At 40.3% G+C, this 27,000-nt stretch overlaps 1 protein-coding gene across 5 annotated transcripts in view; it reads right to left on the bottom strand.

The window, feature by feature from the left end:
• fbxo9 (F-box protein 9) overlaps positions 1-27,000 on the bottom strand; it is a 94,122-nt gene that overhangs the window by 17,135 nt on the left and 49,987 nt on the right. For all 5 annotated transcript variants that reach the window (XM_085996466.1, XM_085996470.1, XM_085996467.1 and 2 more), the window contains 4 exons: positions 20,434-20,564; positions 11,670-11,784; positions 10,865-10,983; positions 3,768-3,858 (listed from right to left, as the gene is read on the bottom strand). In XM_085996466.1, the coding sequence (XP_085852592.1) occupies positions 3,768-3,858; positions 10,865-10,983; positions 11,670-11,784; positions 20,434-20,564 (456 nt within the window). The remainder of the gene's footprint in view (positions 1-3,767; positions 3,859-10,864; positions 10,984-11,669; positions 11,785-20,433; positions 20,565-27,000) is intronic.

Below are 27,000 nucleotides of genomic sequence, written 5' to 3'. Positions count from 1 at the left end.
CAATATTGAATGTTGGGTTTTTAGCTACATCAATGAACTTTTAGTAAAACAAAAAGCAATAAAATGTTTTGCAAACCATTTACATTTTTCTCCTCCTCTTCAGCCACCCACATCACTCACTACATCCTGAATAATTCAAACATCTTCCAATACCACGACTAACCTCCAGCATGTGTGTAATAGTCCCCTTTCTATTTGTGTAAGCACACAACTTTCACGTTTCACCTGTTCTTGATGGCAGGGTGACATTGAGGACTCCCCCACATCCTGCCACTCAATAAAACTCCAGTGGGCTTCTTACTCTTATATATTAAGTTACATTCATTATCATACATGTAAAGAAAGAATTTGCATTTATATAACATCTTTCACAGTCTCAGGGAGTCTCAAAGCACTTTACAGCCAGTGAATTACTTTTGAAGCATAGTAGGAAATGCAGCAGCAAATTTGCACCACAGGATGATCCCACAAACTGCATGAAATAAATGTCTAGATCATTTAAAAAAAAAAAAAAAAAAAAATTTTTAAAGGTGTTTGTTGAGGGACAAACGCTGGCCAGGACACCGGGAGTACTCCCCTACTCCTCTTCGAATAATGTCATGGGATTTATGTCTATCTGAGTGGGCAGAAAGGTGCTTGGTTTAACGTTTCATCTGAAAGACGGCACATCTGACAGTGCAGCATTCCCTCAGCATTGTACTGAAGTGCTAGCCTGGATTATGTCTCTGGAGGGGAGGATTGAACCCACAACCTTCTGACTCAAAGGCAAGAGTGCGATCATTGAGTTAAGACTGACACCTAATTGTAACATTTCAGTATATTTCTTTAAAGAATTATAATCACAAAGGGCCATTAGGTCTAAATGATTATCACATCATGCCTGCCCCACGCCCCCAATTAGAACTAAGAAATGAGGCAAAAACACTGAACAGATTTGTAACAGAAATCAAAAGTTACCACCTCCTCCTGTCAAGTTGGTAACTCATGTTCAAGTATGGGTCCCATCACAAATATGTTCAGTGTGCTCGTTTCCTGTTCGGATGATAGTTCATGTTTAAGAGATAAAGCAGTGGTCCCTTTTTTAATATCAGAAGTTGCTTGCTGATTTAAATTGCTCATGGCTGCATCAATGCAAATAGCAGAATTTCCTGTGTCCAGAAAGAGCCAATGAGTCACCCACTGTGAATGTCTCAAAACCTGCATAGACAGAAATGTGATATTTATGGCTATCATGTGAATCAGTCGAGCTCTACTTGCATATATTCTGACATTCTCTTTTTAAACTCTACTTGAGAGAAATTATTTGTTATGTAATGTAACAGTATCAAAGTGCGACGAGAAGCCAAGACTACTAAAGTCACTTTGCAAAACAGAAAAACTATTGCATATCTTACTAAAGGTAATTAACTCATTACAGATTTTTAACTATGTATATGGTTATCAATCTTATGATCCATGAAGGAAGACTCATGAAATAACACTGGACGGCCAGCTGGTGGCGCCGTCCAAGGAGTATAAATACTCGGGCGTGGGCCCAGCTTTCCCAGGACATTGTGTAAACAGGAACTAGTGAAAGATAACTAGACCTCCATGTTTTGAAACAAGTTGATTAAAGCCTTGCTTTCTATTCGAACCAAGTGCGCAGTGAGTTTTATTACATCATATATATTAAAAATGTATGTTGCCTTGTTAGTATTCACCAAACTTTAGTGCTTCACTTTCTATTTAGCTGCGAATAAATATATTTAGCCTACGGAATCTGTTCTACACTGCCAACTTGAATTGATTGATAGTATAACATGATATTACATATCTCCAGTAAGTAGACAACTGCAAATAAGCTCATTATTAATTCTCAGATCACAAAACTTTGTGATCAACTAAATTCAAGCTTTCAGATCATTGGGGGGGGCGGGGGGGGGGAGATCATAGGAACTGTTGTGAATCAATTCAGACAGAAAATGCATTTCTAGAAAGACCTGAAACAGGTACAATTCCACATTTGCTGACAGTTTTCTGCTACCTTGCCTAAGTAGCTATTCTTCAGGCATGAATCTAGACAGTGTTTTTATTAAATATTGGGAAGATCAAAACCATTGTCTTCCGGCTCCGTCACAAACTCCGTTCCCTAGCCACCGAGCCCATCCCTCTCTCTGGCCACTGTCTTGAGGCTGAACCAAACTGTGCGGAACCTTGGTGTCCTACTTGACCACAATCTGAGCTTCCAACCACATCCGCTCCATCACCAAGAGTCCTACATCCACCTCCGTAACATTGCCTGACTCTGCCTTCCCTAAAGGACATTAGTGAATCAGATGGATCTTTACGACAATCCAGTAGTTTCATGGCCACCATTACTGATACAGGAAACTCCTTTTTATCCGGCACCGACGTGGTGCCGGTTTATCAAAAAGTCCGGATTACAGAGAGATATAGTAAAAGGTACGAGAGCTCCGTACACAGCAACAAATCCAGGCTTCCCTGTTGCTTAGCAACAGGTGCAGGAACCCCGGCCACAAGATCCAGGCGTCCCTGTTGCTTAGCAACAGGTGCAGGAACCCCGGCCACAAGATCCAGGCGTCCCTGTTGCTTAACAACAGGTGCAGGAACCCCGGCTACACAGCCACAGGTCCAGGAAAGGTCACTAATATGAAGTAAAACTTACCTGAACCTACTCCTGAATTTTGCCGGTTAACAGAGATTTCTGGTTATTTAGGTGCCGGTAAATCGAGTTTCCTGTACTAGCTTTTTATTCTAGATTTATTTAATTAGCTGAATTTAAATTCCCCAGCTGCCATGGTGGGATTTGAAGTCATGTCTCCAGATCATTCGTCCAGGCCTCTGGATTACTAGTCCAGTAACATAACCATTATGCTAACGTATCCCTAATGAATGTTTCACTTGAAACCCTTCCTGATTTGTAGGCTTCAGTGCCACACCAAGTGTTGCATTTACCCACTGAACATTGAGAAGTGTCATGTTCTGTTTCAAACAATACTCCTTAAAGCAAGCCATTTTCCTATAGCTAATTTAAAAGTAAACTCCTAAAGCATGTAAAGAATAGGCATTTAAAAAGAAAAAAAAATCATGAACATGCCAGTAAAATTCATGTACTTCGAAAAAATCTATTATGTGGTACTCAGAAATTTAGTATTTAATTAACTAATGTTATGTAATTTAGATAATATATTTCTGAGATCCCAAAGTACTTTTCTGATATACGTGTTTTAATGTATCAGTTAAAGGAGAACATTATAATTGGGATGGTGCAAAAAGTAAACAGCAGTTCTTGTGGGTCCAAAATGATCAATAACTCTAGATAACCATTCAAGATGCCCGCCTCACTGATTCAACTGAGCCACTTGCTGACTGGATCCATGGCTAGTGTCAGTTGAGCTCTGCTGATTTCATAACTTCAAATGTAAGGACTCTATGTAGATGTAGGGGTATAAATTTAAAAAATGAATATTTCACCTACCAATTAGAAGAGTTTCTTTTTAAAAAGCATGGAATACCGAAAAGGGCAAATTCTCCTTTAGAAGTATCACATCTTGACCCATCTTTATCTAATTTGCACAATTCTACTATTTGCAGTATATAGACACTGTTAGCTACTGTTATGAGATTGACTTCAAACAAACCAGCCTAGGAAGGAACATGTCCATGTTAATACAACACCAGCACATTTAATGTTTTGATCATCTATGTAGATGCCATTCCCCTCTAATGATCTTGTCTTGTTTTAAAAGGCAGAGAAGATAATGTACCTGTAATACTCCACCTGATGCCAAGCCCTGTAAAAACCATCCAGAGACTCCTCTCCTTGACGTATATAGGTTGTTTTGTTGATATAAACACCTACAAAAATATCAACACTGTTAGAAGGTATTAAGTATCAGTACATAAATTTCAAAACATTTGAATTATCACCATTACTCTGATTTTTTTTCTTTTTAAATGCCTATTCTTTACATGCTTTAGGAGTTTATTTTTAAATTAGCTACAGGAAAATGCTTGCTTTAAGGAGTATTGTCCAAACTAATTTTTGCTTCCAAATGTTGTTGATGTTTAAGATTATATTTGCTGAAGGTTTTTTTTTTTTTTTAAACGAAAAATAAGTATCTTTACTAAAATTTCAAATTGTTTAGTGATTTTGATCTTTGATCTTAACCCTCCATGATTAGTAGAGGCTCAATATGATGAAAGCTGTACATAATTTTCTTCATACAATTCCTCTTCAAGCCAACTTGTAGCAATTCTAAATGTGTTACAATTCTGAGTACAGGACAAAAATGTAGTAAGGGGAATAAAACCACATGCTGAGTCCAATGAAAAGTGTAGAAACATTTTTGATATGGTAACCAGAAAACCAACGCAAGCAGTCGCTGACTTCTAGAGAAAACATTGGACAACTGCACTGACAATAAAGTAAAAGGTGCAACTGCACTGCAAAGCAGATTATGGCTATGCAAAAACTAATGGCAGGAGAAAAGAAAGGATATATATCTACACACTCAAGTTGATCTGTGGCTTTGCGAAGAAAAAATTTACAAATATCGAACGGAAGTTTCTCCTGGAACTATACTTCCACTCCCAGACGGATGCCTGCAGACATATTTACATTCCCTGCACCGTGTATGCCTTCCAGTCAGAGAAAGGCCCAGAAAGCTCAAAAAAGCTGGGGAACAGGACCTAAAGTGCCATATAATGGATGAGGAATGGCGAGTGGTGTGAAAGTAGAAGCTCACTACTGGCACCTAAAGCAGAATGCATGAGGACCAGCTCAAGAGAATATGCTGAGCATACTGCATCCTACAAATGCACCACAGATTGCACCCCTCGCTCGGGAATTCCTACTGTAGGAATGATGGCCAGAAAGGGACATTACTAAACAGATTCTGCTCATGCCCTTACATTCCACTATCCCAGGAAGCAGTCTGAGAGGCCACAAAGAGCGCAATGGACTCACAATCTCTGCAGACCAATGGCCATACCACTGCTGGGCCAGGCTCCTGGAGCGTGAGACCCTCCTGCAACACACAGGTGAGCGCAACTTTCACTGCAAGATTTATTCTTCCACTATGGCAAAATACAACTGCCCACAACAAAATATGTGGGTGAAGCATCTAAATGTTAATCAGAACGGATAATGTATGAAGTCCATTTGGAACGTGAAACATAGAAACATAGAAGATAGGAGCAGGAGTAGGCCATTCGGCCCCTCGAGCCTGCTCCGCCATTCAATGCAATCATGGCTGATCATCCACATTCAGTACCCTGTCCCTGCTTTCTCCCCATATCCCTTGATCGCTTTAGCCTTAAGAAATATATCCAACTCCTTCTTGAATATATTTAATGAATTGGCCTCAACTGCCTTCTGTGGTAGAGAATTCCACAGGTTCACCACTCTCTGGGTGAAGAAATTCCTCCTCATTCCTGTCCTAAATGGCTTACTCCTTATCCTTAGACTGTGACCCCTGGTTCTGGACTCCCTGACCATCGGGAACATCCTTCCTACATCTAGTCTGTCCAGTCCTGTCAGAATTTTATAAGTTTCAATGAGATCCCCTCTCATTCTTCTAAACTCCAGCGAGTATAAGCCCAATCGACCCAATTTCTCCTCATACATCATTCCTGCCATCCCAGGTATCAGCCTGGTGAATCTTCGCTGAACTCCCTCAATAGCAAGAACATCCTTCCTCAGATAAGGCGACCAAAACTGCACACAATACTCAAGATGTGGTCTCACCAAGGCCCTGTACAACTGCAGCAAGACATCCTTGTTCCTGTACTCAAACCCTCTCGCTACGAAGGCCAACATGCCATTTGCCTTCTTAACCGCCTGCTGCACCTGCATGCTTACCTTCAGCGACTGGTGCACAAGGACACCCAGGTCTCGTTGCACTTCCCCTTCTCCCAATCTAATGCCATTCAGATAATAATCTGCCTTCCTGTTTTTGACACCAAGGTGGATAACCTCGAATTTATCCACGTTATATTGCATCTGCCATTCTTCTGCCCAATCATCCAACCTGTCCAAATCATCCTGGAGTTTCTCGGCATCCTCCTCACAGCACACACACCCACCCAGCTTTGTGTCATCTGCAAACTTGGAGATATTACATCTAGTTCCCTTGTCTAGATCATTAATATATATTGTGAATAGCTGGGGTCCAAGAACCGATCCCTGTGGTACCCCACTAGTCACTGCCTGCCACTCGGAAAAAGACCCGTTTATTCCAACTCTTTGCTTTCTGTCTGCCAACCAGTTCTCTATCCAAGTCGATACCTTGCCCCCAATTCCATGTGCCTTAACTTTACACGCTAATCTCTTATGCGGGACCTTATTGAAAGCCTTTTGAAAGTCCAAATACACCACATCCACTGGTTCTCCCTTATCTATTTCACCAGTTACATCCTCAAAAAATTCCAGTGGATTAGTCAAGCACGATTTACCTTTTGTAAATCCATGTTGACTTTGTCTGATCCTGTCACTGTGATCAGAGATCTGGAGCCCTTTTCTGTCAGCTCACATGACTCAGACTACCTCCAAAGGTCAGAATGGGATCACAAACTAACAACCCCATCCAAGCACCCCACAAACAGCTCTAGACCTATCATATAAGTAGGTAGGACACTTGATTCCCCTGACTCAGCCAAACCTCAGGGATTGATCATATTCTCTTGAACCACAAACAATATGCAGTTCCCAATGTGTGCACAGCCATGCCAGCAACCTTAAATGTGTCAATCTATTATCCTGTATGTGAGAAAACTGTGGAGTAACTTTGCAAAACATTTTCTTTTCTTAAAAAAACCCAGAAAGTCCTAAAAAACTTAGCTAGTATGCAAGAAGAAAACTGACCAATGGCTTAATGTAGGTGACGAATTTGATGTACAAAACAGATACAAGAAACTTTATGACAGAGATATAGATTACTTTGGTAATCTCGGTAGTGGGGAAGCTTTTAGAAATGATAATCTGGGACAAAAGTAACAGACACTTGGACAAGTGTGGATTAATAAAGGAAAGCCAGCATGGATTTGTTAAAGGCAAATCGTGTTTAACTAACTTGATTGAGTTTTTTGATGAGGTAACAGAGAGGGCTGATGAGGGCAATGCGGTTGACGTGGTGTATATGGACTTCCAAAAGGCGTTTGATAAAATGCCACATAACAGGCTTGCCAGCAAAGTTAAAGCCCATGGAATAAAAGGGACAGTGGCAGCATGGATATGAAATTGACTAAGTGACAGAAAACAGAGTGCAGTGGTGAACGGTTGTTTTTCAGACTGGAGGAAGGTACACAGTGGTGTTCCCCAGGAGTCGGTACTAGGACCACTGCTTTTCTTGATATGTATTAATGATTTGGATGTGGGTGTACAGGGCACAATATCAAAATTTACAGATGACACAAAACTTGGAAGTATAGTGAAGTGAGGAGGATAGTGATAGACTTCAAGAGGACGTAGACAAGTTGGTGGAATGGGCGGACACTAGGCAGGTGAAATTTAACGCAGAAAAGTGCAAAGTGATACATTTTGGTAGGAAGAATGAGGAGAAGCAATATAAACTAAAGGGTATAATTCTAAAGGGGGTGCAGGAACAGAGAGACCTGGGGGTATATGTGCACAAATTGTTGAAGGTGGCAGGGCAGGTTGAGAAAGCGATTAAAAAAGCATACGGGATCCTGGGCTTCATAAATAGAGGCATAGAGTACAAAAGCAAGGAAGTTATGATGAACCTTTATTAAACACTGGTTTGGCCTCAACTGGAGTATTGTGTCCAATTCTGGGCACTGCACTTTAGGAAGGATGTGAAGGCCTTAGAGAGGGTGCAGAAAGGATTTACAAGAATGGTTCCAGGGATGAGGGACTTCAGTTACGTGGATAGATTGGAGAAGCTGGGGTTGTTCTCCTTAGAGCAGAGAAGGTTGAGAGGAGCTTTGATAGAGGTATTCAAAATCATGAGGGGTCTAGAAAGAGTACAAAGAGAGAAACTGTTCCCATTGGCAGAAGGGTCGCGAACCAGGAGACACAGATTTAAGGTGATTGGCAAAAAAACCAAAGGCGGCATGAAGAAAAACTTTTTTATGCAGTGAGTGGTTAGGATCTGGAACGCACTGCCTGAGAGGGTGGTGGAGGCAGATTCAATCGTGGCTTTCAAAAGGGAATTAGATAAGTACCTGAAGGAAAACATTTTGCAGGGCTACGGGGAAAGGGTGGGGGATTGGGCCTAGCTGAAGTGCTGTTGCAGAGAGCCGGCACAGGCTTGAAGGGCCGAATGATCTCCTTCTGTGCTGTAACCATTCTATGATTCTACTTATAATAGTAAATAGTGGTCAATCTTTATCTGAAGATCTCTTCCGCATACCATCAGCAATGATCTAAACCCAGCAATAGGAAAAAAAAATCTTCCTTTAAACCAGCACCTTTGAAGGTGCACTGCATCATGCCATTAGTGGACTTCTGCTGCTCCACACCCTATATAGTTATTTGTGCTTCACCTAATCAGATCTTTACTACTGCAGACAGCATTCCTGCCAATTTAAACAAAGCGAATAATAAGGATCTCTCGGCTTCCCCAATGGCTCAGCTGTTTAAGGTAGTGAGTAGCCGAGCTAGAGATTTGAAAAATCCCAGCTCAGTCTGTGCTGAATCAGCCAATCCCAGTGGGCAGGTGGTACGGAAACTGAAGTTTGCCTCAGTGACGGGAGAATCCGTCAGGGTGCCAACTCCCAAATTCAATGACTGCAGCTGAAATTGCACATCGGGACATCAGGCGAGGACATTATGTGGCTCGGCTATTGTGCCCCACCAGGATCAAATGCCCTATATGGACATTCACTATCCAGGTTCACACATGGATGTATGGCCACTTGGGTGAGGACAGTATCGGACCACAAGGAGTCGACACCTTCAAAGGAAATGAGTAGGAGGAAAGAGGAAAAGAAAATCTTTTCGAACATTTAAAAAAAATTAGAAACCTGATCCATAAAGACTTTCTTTTAAACAAGTGACATTTACATTTTTAGTAAATTCAGTACAGATCAGAATTAACATTTTACAGTATATTTTCTGATGCTGGTAGTGTTCGTGGATTCCTTCAGCTATACTTTAGTTAAACACTGGAACGTTTACATTCAGGTATGTTATACCATTTGTGACATGTTGAAAAGAGATGTCAGGCATACAGCACACCTGGAGCTTCCCATTGTTGTACATGCCACAATCTGGCAATGACATTTCTGAAATTAAAACTTTGGAAACTGTTAATGGGATTGCACTTCACATTCTGGAATTCTTTTTGTAATGCATTTATTTTTTCTACCTTCCCCCACTTTTGGTCTCCCTACACCACACACTGGTTGCAGGGACAGGTTATCAAAACTACATCAAGGTCTTTGTCAATGTCATTAACTAGATGTTATCAGATTTTCTCTCCCTCTCACTGGCGAAATGTCTCGGCTCCGCTTGGCATTTCTGAGAAAATGACGGCAATGGCTGGGAATCAACTGTGGGGAGAATGAGCCAGTCTGCATGACAACAGATCTGCCTGTGACTGAGGGTGATATCATTTGTTGCACCATTTACAGGCGATATTACACCACGTTACAGGAAACTTTCGATTTACCGGCACCTAAATAACCAGAAATCTCGGTTAACCGGCAAAATTCAGGAGTAGGTTCAGGTAAGTTTTACTTCTGCCTTCCTCGATCTGTTGCTGTGCAAGGGTGTGGCTGCAGCTGTTGCTAAGCTACAGAGACACTTGGAACTTGTGGCCATTGTTCTGAACCTGTTGCTAAGCAACAGGGTTTGTTGCTTTATACGGAGCTCTCAGCTCTCGTATCTTTTACTATAGCCTTCGGTTATCCGGAATTTTTGATAAACCGGCACCACGTTGGTCCCGTCGGTGCCGGATAAAAAAAAGTTTCCTGTACATGACCTGTGTGAAAGTGTACAAGACTTTAATAAATTATATTTAATAAAATAGATTTGCAAATGTATTGCGTGACACACAAATCATGTTTAGTCATGCAGGTGTCATCTAAATAATTGAAACATACAGCTTAGATAGATTGGCGAGAAGTAATAATTTTAAAATATATATATGAAACAATAGGCACCTAAACTCTTTGGCGGCCGGATTTGGTGATTTAACATAATTGCCCAGCATAGAAGAACAAGTGAAGAATGAACAGCAGAAATTCTATATTTTCAGTATATACAATTCTAAAACGCTGCTATATTTAGGTTATTACTGCAAAGTTAAATTCTTTAAACTATGCAAATTACTTCATAATGGCATTTGTATTACATTTGATAAGATGCATATAATTATATTCTAAACAGATTATTGACATCAGGAACTGGATACTGTAAATATGTAATCCAAAACAGAGTAACTATGAATCGCCAAAAAATCAGAATATAGAAAAATGAGAAGCGTGAAATATGCTATTCGAAAGCTTTTCATGATTACTCAAAATGACGATATATTTCTACATATACTCTCATGGAAATTAATTTTAACGTCCTCCTCAGCAAAGTCTATGATTCTATGACATTGTAGAGCAAATGTGCACCAAAGCAAAATGATGAACTCTTTAAAAATGAACAGGTAAACAAAAAATCTCTTTGGTCATGCAAATAATCTTGAGAAGATGTCCCATGTACCATATTTTATAAATCACTGAATAGATTTCAAACATCTTAAATGTTGCAAATTTCATGGAGATGCTGTCAGACACCAACACCAACTAAATTAGTACCATCAAAGCAAGTGAAAGATTCTTCTACAGATAGTATAGTTATACAATCGACACAACACAAACTTAAAATTTAGGTTGCTCATTATCAACTCACCATCAAATCGGACACGAGGCCTTTCGAGAAACATCTGTCTCCAGGAAGTATACAGGACCAGGCTACTGCACGTTCTACCCCATACCTTCAGGCAGGCCAAGCGCCAGATTTCAGGATCTCTGACAAAGAGAAACGAATAAAAGGAAACTTGTAAAAATCAAATGCTTGAGTCACTAATTACCTACTGCAAGGTGTTTTATGCATAAACATTTGTCCACTCGCTTCTTCCCTCATCACTGTCGGAGGCTCCAAACACACTGTCCACGTGATTTACTTGTACTTCTGCTAATCTAATTTGGCACAATCACAGTTTATGGTGAGGCCGAAAGCAGATTATGTGACATTTTATCAAGCATCTGAAGTGTCTGGAAGCATGATTTTGACATCTATTTAGATCGCAAATTCAATCCCCCCTCCCATTATATCTCTCTGTCTTTGGCCTCTCACGCTGCTCCAACCAAGTCTCAAGAGCAGTATCTCATTCTTCTTCCAGGTACTCTGAAAATATCTGATCTTCACATATGGATAAAGATGATGAGAGGAAACTTAAGACCATGGTTGCTGAGGCTAAATGCAGTGGCCCCAGTGCGACTTGGGTGAGATCAGCGCTCTGCACAGATCAGGAATTTAAACCAAAACCTTTGTAATCTGTATGATCGCCACATCACATGGTACACATACACACTTAGCCTATTTAATTTTCTTTAAGAATCTCACAAGCAAACCTTAAAATCTTTTTCTCACTTTTCTAACTAAGTCAATAAAGAATGAACTCTTGTACAGGTTGTTCATTCATAAATAGTACCTTGCACAAATATAAAATGCTCGACAGACCATGGACAATTGCTCTAAGGATCGTAGGTCCAAATCACTTGACACAACCCATCGAAATATATACACGAGGACTTCAAAAGGGAGCTCTGTAAAACGATAAAACAATGTCTTAAAAATGAAAAGGAAACAAACCCGATGCAGTCATTATTTTGTGCTTATGTTACAACTGATTCATCTCAAAACTGGACCAAGACTATATATTGCCTTAATCCAAAAGGCAGAATTTAATAAAAAATGCATTAAATCTGCTATTTTGAAATGAGCAAATAGTTAGTAAAATACTCTGTAAACTCCTGTAATAACTGGATCCTTATTCCAAAGCTGCTTTATTTTTCACACCAATAATTTTAGATGTTAGCCCTATTTCATTAGGATACAATTAACTACTTGCAGGAGGATTTAGACAAATGCAAACAATTGCATAGTTGAAAAAAAGTAACAATGAATGAAATATAACTAGCACAAGAATACTGTAAAAGAGATCAAGTTGTAAAAGCAGATTTCTTTCTTTCATTGTCTAGACGATGTGATGAAGCAAATATAAAGCTAATAGAATGTAAAGATATATAATTCGAACATTAACGTACAAGAAAATAGAGGATATTCTAAGGGTTTATAATTCACTGCTCATGCAACACATCAAGTACTTTATTTATTTGTTCTCAGCATGTGGACAACATTGGCAAGACCACATTTATCACCTGTCCAAGAAGGCCTTCTTGAACTGCTGCAGTCTTTGCAGTGGTGATGTTCTCATGATGGGGTTAGGTAGAAAATTCAATGATTATGACCCAGTGACAATGAAACAATGTTTAGTTTTAGTCATCACACTATAAAAGGGGAATACACACATTGACAAGGATGAGTAAAGCAGCAAGAAATATAAAAACAGATTGTAAGAGCTTCTACAAGTATGTAAAAAGGAAGAGAGTAGCAAAAGTAAGCGTTGGTCCTAAGACAGGAGAAATTATAATGGGGAATAAGGAAATGGCAGAGACGATAAACAAATATTTTGTATTTGTCTTCGCAGTAGAAGACATAAAAAGCATATCAAAATATAGTGAGAGACCAAGGGGCTAATGAGAGTGAAGAGCTTAAAGTAATTAAGATCAGTAGAGTAAAAGTACTTGAAAAACAAATGGGACTAAAAGCCGACAAATCCCCTGGACCTGATGGCCTACATCCTAGTATTCTAAAAGAGGCGGCTGCAGAGATAGTGGATGCATTGGCTGTGATCTTGCAAAATTCCCTAGATTCTAGAAGGTTCCCAGTGGATTGGAAGGTAGCAAATCTAACCCCGCTATTCAAGAAAGGAGGGAGCGAGAAAGCAGGGAACTACAGGCCAGTCAGCTTGACATCAGTTGTCGGGAAAATGCTGGAATCGATTACTAAAGAGGCAACAGGGCATTTAGAAAACCATAATATGGTTAGGCAGTGTCAACATGGTTTTATGAAAGGGAAATCTTCTTTAACAAATTTATTCAAGTTTTTTGAAGATGTAACTAGCAGGGTAGATAAAGGGGAACCAGTGGATGTAGCATATTTAGATTTCCAAATGGCATCCAATAAGGCGCCACATAAAAGGTTGCTATGCAAGATAAGGGCTCATGGGATTGGGGGTAATATATTAGCATGGAGGATAGAGGATTAGTTAATGGATAGAAAACAGAGAGTACAGATAAACGTGTCATTTTCAGGTTGCCAGATTATAACTAGTGGGGTGCCACAAGGATCAGTGCTTGGGCCTCAGCTATTTACAATTTATATTAATGACTTAGATGAAGGGATGAGTGCAATGTATCCAAGTTTGGTGACGATACAAAGCTAGGTGGGAAAGTAAGCTGCGAGGAGGACACAAGAGCTTGCAAAGGGATATAGACAGGTTAGGTTAGTGGGCAATAAGGAGGCAGATGGAGTAAAATGTGGGGAAATGTGAGATTATTCACTTGGGTAGGAAAAATAGAAAAACAGAATATTTTTTAAATGGTGAGAAACTATTTAATGTTGGTGTTGAGAGAGAATTAGGTGTCCTCGTACAAGAAGCAGAAAGTTAGCATGTAGGTACAGCAAGCAATTAGGAAGGCAAATGACATGCTGGCCTTTATTGCAAGACGGTTGGAGTACAAGAGTAAGGAATTCTTGCAATAATTGTACAGGGTCTTGGTGAGACCACACCTGGAGTACTGGGCACAATTTTGGTCTCCTTATCTAAGGAAGGATATACTTGCCTTAGAGGCGGTGCAACAAAGGTTCACTAGATTGATTCCTGGGATGAGAGGGTTGTCCTGTGAGGAGAGATTCGAGTAGATTGGGTCTATACTCTCTGGAGTTTAGAAGAATGAGAGATGATCTCATTGAAACATATAAAATTCTGAGGGGGATTGACAGGGTAGATGCTGAAAGGTTGTTTCCCCTGGCTGGAGAGTCTAGAACTAGGGTACATAGTCTCAGGATAAGGGGTCGGCCATTTAAGACTGAGATGAGGAGGAATTTCTTCACTCAGAGAGTTGCGAAACTTTGGAATTCTCTACCCTAAAGGGCTGTGGATGCTGAATTGTTGAGTATATTCAAGCCTGAGATAGATAAGATTTTTGGACTCTAGGGGAAGCAAGGGATATGGAGAGCCAGCAGGAAAGTGGAGTTGAGGTCAAAGATCAGCCATGATCTTACTGAACAGCAGAGCTGGCTCGAGGGGCCGTATGTCCTACTCCTGCTTCTAATTCTATGCTCTTAAGAGGCAGCAAAGAGCAACAAGCTTGATCCCAGTGTAATGGTGACCATCCATGAGGAAAGACTAGGGAAGCTTAAGCTCTACAGTCTAGAGTGGTGGTATATAGATAAAATATTTAAAATCAAGGTAGATGAAATATCAAATATTCTGGATAAATTAAACACAGAGTCCCGTAATTTGCGGTCAGCGGCAAAGCAAAGGCGTTTGCCGCTGGGCTCGAAGTAAGCTTCCCACAAAGATCTCGTGATGCCTGTGGCGAGAAATTCGGCTTTTCTGACGTGTAATTGAAATCAACGCATGTTAATGGGGATTCCCAATGAAGAGCTGCTGTGACGTCAACAAGCTGTCTAAATTTCCAATCAAAACACAAAATTCTCACAGGCAGCGAACCAGGAAGCTCCTTTAATTCTAACTTTTTAAAACTGTTAGAGAGAGCCAAACTAAGATTGGGGAAAAGGCAAACCTGAATTAAAGATGAACAAGCTTCCTTAAATTTTTTTATTTTTATTAAAATGGATAAACTTGACACTCCACAACATTAAAATTAGTTCTTCATGGCCATAACCTTTGTTTAGCAGTCGATATGCTGTTAAAACCCCAGTTACACCTAATCCAAAAGAGTCCAACTTTTAATTGGGTATGGAACAGCGGTATTACCGAGGAAGAGCCAAAGTTTTCGTCAGTTTCCATGATTTGACAGATTACACTGATTGCCGGCTGTGGAGGGAGCAGGGGGGGGGGGGGTGGGGGCACAGCGCAGCCAGTATCAGAAAAGTGAATGACTGACTGCAACTTCAGGATTTCTGCGTTCGGATGCACAAGCGCTATATCCTGAAGTTGCGGTCAGTTTCTTAGGGGTAATGCTCGTTCGCTGTTATTACACACTGCAAATTCTAGGCCAGAATATTACATGAATAAACTAAGGTGGTAGGAATAGAGGACATTTCAGTGAGTGAATAACAAATTTAAAATAGATATACTGTATTACTATTTTGTTTTACTCAAAGGGTGGTAAATGTTTGGAATAATCTGCCAGGCAAACAGAGTTCAAAATGCAAATTGCTGCTAAGCAGGGGCAAGTAGGACTCTATAGCAACTCATTTGATGGGCCAAAAGGCCTTTTCCTGCCCTCAACTATTCTCAAGTACATTTCTTAAGGGGGGGGGGGGGAAGAGAGAAAGAGGGAAATGGGCACTGCTCATAAGTGCTTAGTACACCAACTCAGAGCATTATTCACAGCAGCAACATCTACAAGGTGGAAGACCTCCTTGCCTCAGTCAATGCACAAATGCTTTCATTATTACACAGGCCTTGAAACATTTCTTCTGTGTACTGATGACCTATGGCGAAACAAAAACAAGATGTGGCTTTTCTCTGAAGTCAAGAACCAAATCAAAACCTATGCTAAAAGGTTCCAGAAGTACACCTCCTGTGGTTTGAACATGCTCTTACAAAACGTACTAAGGGAACTACACTGCCTCTTTCAGTTAAATACCAGTAACAACTGTTTGCTCATACTGTATGCTTTCTCAAAAATGTAATCTAGCCAAAACTATAGCAGAAGATGGCACCAGCTGTTATTCTATACAGCTAGTCACACCACATGCTTGATTGAACCTGTCAAGTTAATCTTGTCAACGATCTAAATGTCGTCATAAAATTCAGGTTAGTCTACCTTTTGAAATAATTCCTAGTTCAATGTTGATAAAGTAAACAATGATGTTATCATATTAATGTGAGCAGTCGGTACTTCTAAATCTCTTATTACTGAAAATATATCAGGTTTCCATCTGGAAAGTTATGTTTGAATTATGGCAAAAACGCTAAACAATGATGTTGCAACACATTAAGGACAAGGAAGGTTAAGATCAATTATGGGGAACTATGTGAATTTTACAGTGAAAGCCCAGATCTTGAATGCTTCATTTTTACATTCAATACTACTCAGTCCAATTATTAATTACTGAGCTATAAAAGAAAGATTACCTACCTTTGAAGTAGTCTTTATTCTTCAAACTGAAGGTATCTGTTACAGCAGGCAGGTACCAGCATTGTTTGCTGGGGAGAATCAAGGAAGAGATCACCCCCCATTACAACTTTTTGATGCTAGGACACTGGGAATATTGCACAAATCTTTCTCCCTCTCCCAAGTTGTACATAAGCAGGACCACACTTGTGAAACAGCTGGCTAATTTGTGTCAAAGAAAATGTCTTGCGCGAAATGGAAAGGATCCTTAGTAGTGTCCCCTCCAAGAGCTTGCATGGATGGATGAATGGGAACACCGAGTAGAAGATGTATTTCACTGGTTGCATGAAGGTGATAATTATCTTTTGTTGCAATTCTATGCATCCTCCATGTACTGTTGCAGACTCAGCAAGTAATGACATCCGGAAAAAGAGGTGGGCCCCATGTAAGGGAGCATAAACTTTGGTGACCAAGATGGACCTACTAAAGTTTACGTCATCCACAACAGTAAAGTCTAAACAGTACCACTGGTTGAAAGTGTGAGGTTACTTTTGAGACATTTGTCTGATGAATTGTCTGATGCAGTAACAATGAACTAAGCTAATTTGTTTTCTGTCAGAAACATGATAGTAGTGGAGGATATATGCAATAAGCACTTTAGCAACTTTTGGATATAGCTAACAAGTTTCAGAGATGTGTGGGATGTCTACTACAATTGAAGACCTTGATCTAAAAAGTTGAAGTAGCTGTCGGATGTCTAAATGGACAATCTGACCAGGCAGTTGTGGGAGGAGGTCTCTCCTGGGGGGTAGTAATATCAGGCAGGCACTGTTCAACTTCAAGATGTCAGAGAATCAAAGTTTCCAAGGCCAGTATAGTGTTAGTGGAATCACCACTGCTTGATTTACTCTGATTTTCTGTTTATTTTGGAGACCAAAGACAGGGAAGTAATGTATACAGAAAGATTTGTTTTCAAGAAAAGACTGTTCAACCTCCAAATTGACTTGTCCAAAGTCCTTCATCAGAAACAGGAGTTAAGAAAGAGCGAGCAAGCTTTCATTTACAGTGCTTCAGCAGGTCTCCCAGCAAGATTCCAAAATGCTTCACATACAGTGAATTATTTTGAAGAGCTGTGACTGTTGCTCTGTACGTGAATATTGCGGCTATTTTGCGGATAGCAATGCCCCATCAGAGGTGACTGACCAGTTAATTTGATTTGGTGCTGTTCATTGAGGAGAACTTCTTTGAATACTGCCTTAGGACTTTTAATATCTACCTGAACTAGCAGGCAGGGTCTTGGTTTAACATCTCATCTGATGGAGAGCAGCTCTGACAACATACCACTACCATACTGCTGCAGTGACGTCTCAACCAGATTATGTACTCAATCCCTAGAGGAGGAATTGAACCCCCACCTTCTGCCTCAGAGGAGAGACTGCGAGCATGAAATCCAGCCGACACATAGCAATTAGTGATGTGAAAAGATCTATTGATGGGTATCGCTAAAGCGTCCTGGACTACCTATGGATGGTCCATTCACTCATGGGAGTATAGTGTAGTCTAACTCGGGTGAATTGGCTATAATGTTCACCCTGAAAGTTGTTCCAAAATTTTCATCCTGTTGATTCAAAATTTACATGCAATCAAGCTGGCTTCCTATTGAAGGGGTCAAGAATGAGTCTTGCCTTGCTTGTTTAGACACCAGAATATTATGGTGTTGTCTGTCCAGTGATGTACTGACTTTCTCAGAACCAAAGAGTTAAAAATGGGTCAGAGCCCAACTTGTAACTTGAAACACAAGCCTTTTGACATGCCAAGAGGGCTGTCACTGCAGCTCAGAAAAACATTTGGTCCTGGGAACACCAACTCTGATCCAAAGCAGAGGTTTTGTCTAACTCCCCTGGATCAGGCAATGAAGGCTGCATGGGAGCTCAGTGATGAAACAGTTTTAGCTGCAGCGATCTTGTAATAGTCTCTTCGTTTCTAACACTGTACATAAGGATTGAAGACAGATCTACCTGTTGTGGACTAAAAACTGAGACAAGTTTGACACTTCAAAGTTACATGTTTTGAAAAATGCCATCAGAAGTATTTGTAAATACCATTGAGCGTTTCTGACAATGCCCGAATCTTGCTTTAGTAGACTTCGGAGATCGATAACACAGACAAAGTGAAGGGATTAATCATTATCAAAACAAACAAAATTGCAAAACTTTGCTAAAAATAAACAACATGTAGCTGACAGCAGGATTGATGAATGTTTAACTGGTTTTGATTAACAAACCTCAAGTATGGTCCTGCTTACATGTAGCATGGTTGGCAGAGAATCGTGTGGATGACATCCCAGAGGTTAGATTGTCATCATAAAGGGAGATTTTCCCCAGGGAAAGGTGCTGGTACCGAGGGGTGTGGAAATTTCAAAATAAAGAATTATAGGTCAACCTAAAGTGACAATGAATTTAGGTGCCTTCAGTTATCTTTAAAAAAAAGAGTAAATGAGAAAACAGATAGCTCAGCATCTTTTGCACTTTCATGGTAAGAACCTGGGTTTAAATCTGCATCAACTAACATTTGATCACAACTTTTACCAACTGGGAGGGTTTAGACAGTCCTTAGATGCACAAAATGAAGCCTATACCAGCTGACCATATGAAAACTTAGTTTGAGCATTTGTTTAATGAGACAAGATACTCAGTCTATCTGGGTACCATGTCTTGTTAGGGCGTCAAATTTTGTTTTGTAACACTCCTGTGAAGTGCCTTGGGACATTTTACTACGTTTAAGGTGCTATATAAATACAAGTTGTTGTGTTTGCATTTGTATTATCATGATATAACATAGTGTTGCTTTAAAAAAGAGGGAGTGGTGTCAGTAAAACTCTAACAATGAAATGTTACAAATATGCAATTTAAATGGAAATCTGATTGCGCAATTTAAAAAGTCTCTATTCATTAGAAAATGTTGCAGTTGTCAAATAAAGCATCAAACACTCCCAGGTGAGGTGCATGGCCAGATGCTGAGCAATTGTCCCTTTACTGCATCTCAACCACGCCCTTTCACCTCCAACCCTCAGAAGAGCATACATGACTGCACTGGAATAACTTTATCCACTCTCCACGTTATTTGTGAGGAGGTTCCCAATTAGTTTTGCAGTGAGCCCATATCCATTGCAAACTGGGTTGAAACTGCCTAAACTCATTTTACACAAGACCTTTATAGCTGGTAAACAAAAGACTTTCAATTCATCGACCTGCCTGGATTCATGCACAGATCCTTCATTGAAAAAGCCAATCACTGTTTTCATGCATTAACTTGAAAAATCATCAAATTTATGATTAACTCACACCCATCTTATGTTCTTTTCTTGAATTAATTTATGCCATGGTTGTAACAGCATTTTAACTGTAATAAATGAAAAGATTGCTTTATCATTTGGCTTGCTCCTGTTAAATGTATAAATCCATACGATAAGCCAGCATTCAAAAATACTGTGCCAGGAAATCAAATAGCCACCAATTAGCTTGTGTGCCAGAACAAGTATCAACTTACTTCTACTGGAATGTCTCCCAAGTCCAGAAAAAACCATGACTACTGTGGTACAGATCAGTCAGACTGACGACTGGTTAGGAAATGGTTATGCTGTTCGGATCACCTGCCACTGCAAGAACAAATTCTCCTCTGGTGCCTATTCCATGGTTAAGTACATTTTCTACCATAAGTGCCAAAAAGATGCAGAACATTTTTGATACACAAAATATACCTCAGAAATATATTTAAGCAAACACTAGTGTACGCCAAAGAGCGTATGAAAATTTAAGAAAGGTGCTTCTCATCCACTGTACATGTCATACTCCACCAAAACGTGTCATTCCTGAGTGAAAGACGTGGCTTTGGTACTCCTGTGATGGAATCAAGTTATACTGTACAAATATTACAATTTTACAATACTAATTCACTAATAAAGGAACTGCCCCGAGAAGGTGCCAAGAGAAGCACTTGCGGCATTTTTTTCATCAGTATTCCCAGTGAACTATGTACCTGATATGTGCGTCTGGTTCACTTCAAACCCAGGTTGACATATTTTGTGGAGAGAGTCCTGTAAGGTGAGCTGCTGTTGAAAGTAGGGCAACAGATCAGTTATTTCATTGGCTTTCCCCTTATCTTCTTTGCTGTAAAAAAAAGTTTTTTTAAATTAGTATTTAAGCAACACAGGGATTACTATCTGTAAACAATTACAATACAAGTTCATTTGCACGATGAAAGAATTTTAACGATGCCCACAATTTTACTGCATAGAAAACTACAGAACAGTAAATTCCTATATACAGTAATGATTAATAAGTGTTATAAATCCAACAATGTCATTTAATCGGTTCTGCCTTCCACCTGATCACAGACCTTCCCTTTTGTTCTTTACTCCCCTTCCCTCTTTCCCTGCCCTTGCACTTGCTTAAAATCTGTTACATCTCTAACTTTTTCCAGTTCTGACAAAAGGTCAGTGACCTGAAATGTTAACTCTTTCTCTCTCTCTCTCTCCACTGATGCTGCCTGACCCGCTGAGTATTTCCAGCATTTTCTGTTTTTATTTTAATAAGAGAACATAGAAGTCAGCTCCTTTAGCTTCAACCGTCATGAGAACAGTTTAATTAATATGCAACCATAGGGCACCGTAGCTTTAAGCTGTAAAGATTCAGGTGAGAGGGGTCTGAATATCAATATTATAATTTTGCTCTTTATTTAAATATAAAAAAGTCCCATTTTTATTTTCACTTCCTTACTAATGCTAATAAATACAAAAACCACTGATTTTACACAAAGGAAAACTGGCTTTCATGCTGTAAAAGCATGATGATCCAAAAACATTAATATATACAAAAAGTACCATTTGCAACTTTAAAATATCAGGTGATAAGTATGGAAATACTAAAACACATATGCTGCAGTTTCAGAGCTAATTTACATTTGGCGTGAAATTAGATGCAGTAGTAAAAAGTCACTGCACCAAACATAACCCTTGACATGTAACCTTAATTTTATTGTAGATGCTACTGAATATCTAAACACTTTGGTTTCCCTCCTCCCCCTTCCTTTAAAAACTATCACTGGACAAATATGATTCCATGTACAGTATTTCCCTTTGATATTTGTAATATTTACCATCACTTTCTACTCTAGTGGCATGAAGATATTTTTACACCGGTATGAGACTAGTAGTTCAGCTTCCAGCCAGGCAGACTTGACACTGCTTGGCTCCTGCCTGGCTGGAACTTTAACTGTCCTGTTTAGTAGAGAGCTTGACACATGTTTAAATCAGCAGAGCCGTCTCCCAGTAAATGTCTAGTGAGGTTAGGGACTCCAGTCTCACACCAGCGTGATTGACTCCTCTGAAGTGGCCTTGCAAACCATTCAATTGCATCAAATCGCTTCTAATGTAGTGGTTCAAGAAGGCGGCCCACCACCACATTCTCAGAGCAACTAGGGATGGGCAATAAATGCCAGCCTTGCCAGCAATACTCTCAGCCTGAGAAGGAATAAAAAAAGGGAGGAGAGAATCCTGCTCTCTAAACATTCAAGTTAAAGTCAGGCAAGTTCTGATGAAAGGTCATTGACCTGAAACTTTAATTCTTTCTCTCTCTACAGATATTGCCTGACCTGTTGAATGTTTCCAACATTTTCTATTTTTATTTCATATTCCCAGAATCCACAGTATTTTGTCTTAGTTTTATGTTTTAAAGTTTATAAAGTGTTCAAGGGATCAAATGGACCTCCTGAGCACTTTGGAAATTAGGTCTGACACAACTGGATTTGCACGCCGTGTGGTGTTAAACCGAGCAGCATTTGACCACCTCGACCAGGGAATCGCACTCGGCTTTGCTCCAGAGTCAGGTCAGGAACTGATCCTGGCCCTGGATTTATACTGCCAATTTATTGTCGGTGCAGTGTTCATTTTCACAGTAATACTAAGCTTGCCATGTTATTGGACCTGAAGCATTGTAAAGGTGAAATAGGACAAAAATATCACAAAGATCAGATTTGATCAGACAAGGTAACTCTCCTGGTAAGTACCATTAAAGGAGAAAAAGTCTACTACAGTGGAGCAGGATTTGAGAGAAATACTTTTACATTTGCCTCTACCTTTAATGGTAAAATGTTTTTATGTTTTAAAACATTCAGATGGTTAGGACTCTTTTATGGGGTCAGATATGCTTATCTAGTGATATGGCTTGGTAATTAGTTGGGAGTTCGGAGACAGAGATAGGGATAAAGGGTTCATTCTCTGATTGGCAGGATGCGACAAGTGGTGTTCCTCGGGGATCTGTACTGGGGCCCCAGCTTGTCACCATATATGTTAATGTCTTGGATGAAGGTATAGAGAGTTATATATCCAAGTTTGCAGATGACACCAAGTTAGGAGGCACAGTAAGTTGTGTAGATCGGAGGAGAAGGGACATGAGCAGATTAAGTGAGTGGGCAAAACTATGGTAGATGGAATTCAAATCTGGGGAAGTGCAAGGTCATCCACTTTGGATCTGAGAAAGTCAAATCGGAATATTTTCTTAATGGCGAGAGACTAGGAGCAAAGGGATTTAGGTGCCCATGTACCAAAATCACTAAAAGTAGTGTACAGGTACAAAAAGTAATCAAAAAGGTTAATGAAATGTTGGCCTTTATCTCAAAAAGGGGGTGGATTACAAAAGTGAGGAAATGATACTTCAGTTGCACAGAGCCCTGGTGAAACCCCATCTGGAGTACTGCGTTCAGTTTTGGGGACCAAACCTCAGAAAAGATATATTGGCCTTGGAAGGGGTTCACCAGTGCATAAAGGGTTACATTATGAGGACAGATTGCATAAACTTGGTTTGTATTTCCTTTAGAAGGTTGAAGAGTGATCTAATCGAGGTATTTACAATGATAAAGGGATTTGATAGTGTAGAGATACAGAAACTATTTCCTCTAGTTGGGGAATCAAGGACAAGAGGGCAAAATCTTAAAATTAGATCTCAGCCATAGACTTTCATTTATAAAGGGCATTTCATGACCTCAGGACTTCCCACAGCGCTTTAGGAGTGAAATCGGGAAGCACTTTCCCCCCAAAAGGCTGTGGATGCTGGGTCAATTAAATTTTTCAAGACGAGATTGATAGATTTTATTAGGTAAGGGTATCTATGGATGTAGAGCAAAGGCAAGTACTGTAAATGGAGTTGTGGTACCGATCGACCATAATCGAATTAGCTTAGCTTGAGGGGCTAAATAGCCTACTCATGTTCCGATGTTTCCTATCCCCCACGCAGCATACAGTACTTCAGTCAGGTTAAGGAGATATCTACCAAGTGCATTCCTTCAGATTGAGTATATTGACTAACATCAGTCCTTCTCAAGGTAGTCAACAGGTTTTTAAAAAAAAAAAACTGACAAGTATCTGGCTAAGCACAGCAAATACTGAAAGACTGGAAAAGAATAAACCGAACTGCAATCTTTCTCTAAAATGACCAGTTCTACTAATGCCAATATTTAAGGGCTGATGTGCTCCAAATGTAATCATTAATAGTACCAACCCACGGATCTACTCTCCTTTATAAATATTATACAACAAAGTACAACCACATGCTATTGAACAGGGAAATGCAAAACCAAAAAAGGATGCTTCTAACCAGAATTCCAGAAAACAGGTAGAAATGTATCAGGATCTGCTAAATTAGGATGCATAGGAATGGATGAGAATGTGTTTATACCAAATGTGTATTTACTGTTGAAATTAGACCACAATCACCCAAGATAACATCACAATTTTTTTTAAGCATCAAAAATTTCAAAGCCCTGTTTCATCCTACAACTTCCATGGCACAATAAGGGGATAGTGCTGATAAAATCACAAAAGGCTTTAGATGATAATTTAATCTTGTCCCAACAACATAATCTTATCAGGTTCATCCTGCACATGGATTTTACTATTTAACTAGTCAACCTCCTGTGGATTTGTACAACGGGTGGGGCGGGGGCAAGACTAAGTGTAGTGTTCAAGGTAAAGAGAGTTACAGGGTGGAAAATAATTGGACAAGGACTGAGGTAGGACTGCGATGGCTGTGGGTAGGGCAGAAGGGGAAGAGGATGGGGGATTGAAGAGGGTGGAGGAGTGAAGGAAGACGGGCGGGGGGTGTGGAAGGAAGGAAGACAGGCGGGGAGGGAGGAGGAAGACAGCCGGTGGGGTGGGGAAGTGGAGGATGGGGGGGGGCGGGGGGAGGGAAATAGGCCAGGGAAGGCAGATTGTCCACCCTTCTGCAGAAAATGTACTGCTACAACACCACCTTTTGTCCAATGTTCAGTATCGCAGTTGCCAACCTCCGAGTTCAGTTGATCGACGGGCACGTAACATTCGGTGGCATAATGTTACAGCCCGCAACGCCACCTACTGGCACAATATCATTAGGATGTTGAGTCAAATCTCCATTTTTATATAATAAAGGGTACACCGATATATATACTAGTTTATGCTATGTTTCAGTGTAGTGTAAACCAATGGGCAATGAGTGACTGCTTCAGGCTAGCAGCTAGCTATCAACTCCACAAACAGATCATGATGGAAGAGAAGATCAGAAAATGCCAAAAGCAAATAGCAAGTCCTTCAGCAACTTAAAAGAGAAAAATGTAAGAAGTCACACAACACCAGGTTATAGTCCAACAGCAATAAAGCTGTTGGACTATAACCTGGTGTTGTGTGACTTCTTACATTTGTCCACCCCAGTCCAACTCCGGCATCTCCACACCAAAAGAGAAAAGACAGGTTAACTTTTCACATTAGTTCTTTGTAGGAACTAAGATAGCAAGACAAAGGAACTACTTTCCAGGACTAGTCAAAACGAACAGTGGCATCAAGTATGTCAAAAGCACTGATCTGCTAACTGTTACAAAAAGACCTCTAATGGGCTAAGAGCCTTTAAACAGCCTACATTATTGCCAGCATTTTCTATTTTCATCAGACTTCCATCATTCAGTTTTTTAAGTTTTATCTTGTGATAGAATAAAAATGCTGGTTGGTGTGCATTCATAACGTGAGGCCTGTAACTCAAGAGCACATGAGTTGTTTAACTTCCATACATCAGCTACACAGTGTGCTCTCTACCATTTATGAAAGTAAGGTTTCTGAAATTACAAACATTAGAAATGTATATGGAAGGGGAATAAAGATCAGCATACTGACTCCATCTAGTGACCAGTGTGTGGAGCAATTTCACTTTCCTGGTAGGATGTCATTACTGTAGTTGAAAATATCCTCAAATTTCAGCTTGATATGGATCTACACATTAGATATTGGATATGTAATCTTACACTTCAGATATATGAAGTGCATACCAACGGGGGATCATTTCAAACTCAATGTTTTTAGGATGTCCTTAAACAGGACAGCGGCACACAGGAAATTAAAGTACTTGACAAAATGGCCACAAGATGGAGTCAATGGGCTGGATTTTGATTCTGGAGGCGTGACTACAACTTTTGGGGTTGTAGTCCCGCCTCCATCGAGTTGTGGCCAACCCACGCGATTTTCACTTGATTGACCTTGTTGAGCCCGCCCAACGGGATCAGCAGGCCAATTAAGGGCCACCCGGCAACAGGTGACGTCACAGATTGACATTTCATGTCACGAGCTGAAATATCAGCGTTTGACAGCTCTTTGAAGCTGTCAAACACTGAAAATTTGTACACTAAGTTAATCCCTTCCTCTCAGGCTGATTTAGAGATCTCTCCAGAACAAAAAGCTGAATGCTGCAACTTTTGACAGCTCGCAGCCATTCTGCTTTCTGTGCCGGTGAGATGAGGGACTCCCGAGACCTGAAGGAAGGAAGGCTGTAAAGGTTAAGTAAAACTTCTTTAAACACTTTACACACACCAAACACATTTACCTCTTCACTCATGCACCCATCACTCACCTGAACACCGGACATCTCCAACCCTCCAAGTCCTTCAGCCCGACGGCCCACCTCGCTAACTTGGCGTGGTTTGGAGCCGTCGGGAATCCCACACTTCAGGAATAAAAATAGGGATTAGGCTAAAAACTGCCTGTTAACAGGCAGTTAATTGGCACTAATCCCCTTCTCGCCTCAGGGAGGCGGGTCCCAGCACAGGTCGGGTATCCGCCTCTTTGAAACTGGCATGGAGGCGGGTTGGGGGCGGGATGGGTTCGTGCCCCCCGATTTCGAGATTTTAACCCCCCACATGCCTCCAATCCCGCCTCCACGGCCCAATGAAAATCCTGCCCAATGTGCTTTTGAAAAAAATATTTAGAACACATTTTTAGGACCATGAAAAGGCCATTAGATCCAACAAGCTCATCACTTTTTCCACAGATTAACCCACCTATCTTTTTACTTATTTCATTTGGGTGAAAAAGTTACACCAAGCTTCTCACTTTAAATTTCCTAATTTACTCTTCTGTTAATGTGATCTTTCTTTTGCCGCAGCCAAGCACTGTGCTACCAGCACTGCAGATTTGTAACACCTTTCTTTCCTGATCAGCACACTATACCATAGTTTATTTGGCATACAAGTTCTTTTGGCTCCTTGTTCCCATACGTATTACTTTACACTTAGCTACATTAAATTTAA

This window comes from Somniosus microcephalus, chromosome 9 (assembly GCF_052327205.1).
Source record: "Somniosus microcephalus isolate GS21.2 chromosome 9, FLI_Smic_1.0, whole genome shotgun sequence".
NCBI lineage: Eukaryota > Metazoa > Chordata > Chondrichthyes > Squaliformes > Somniosidae > Somniosus > Somniosus microcephalus.
This window is presented reverse-complemented; position numbering and strand designations above follow the sequence as displayed.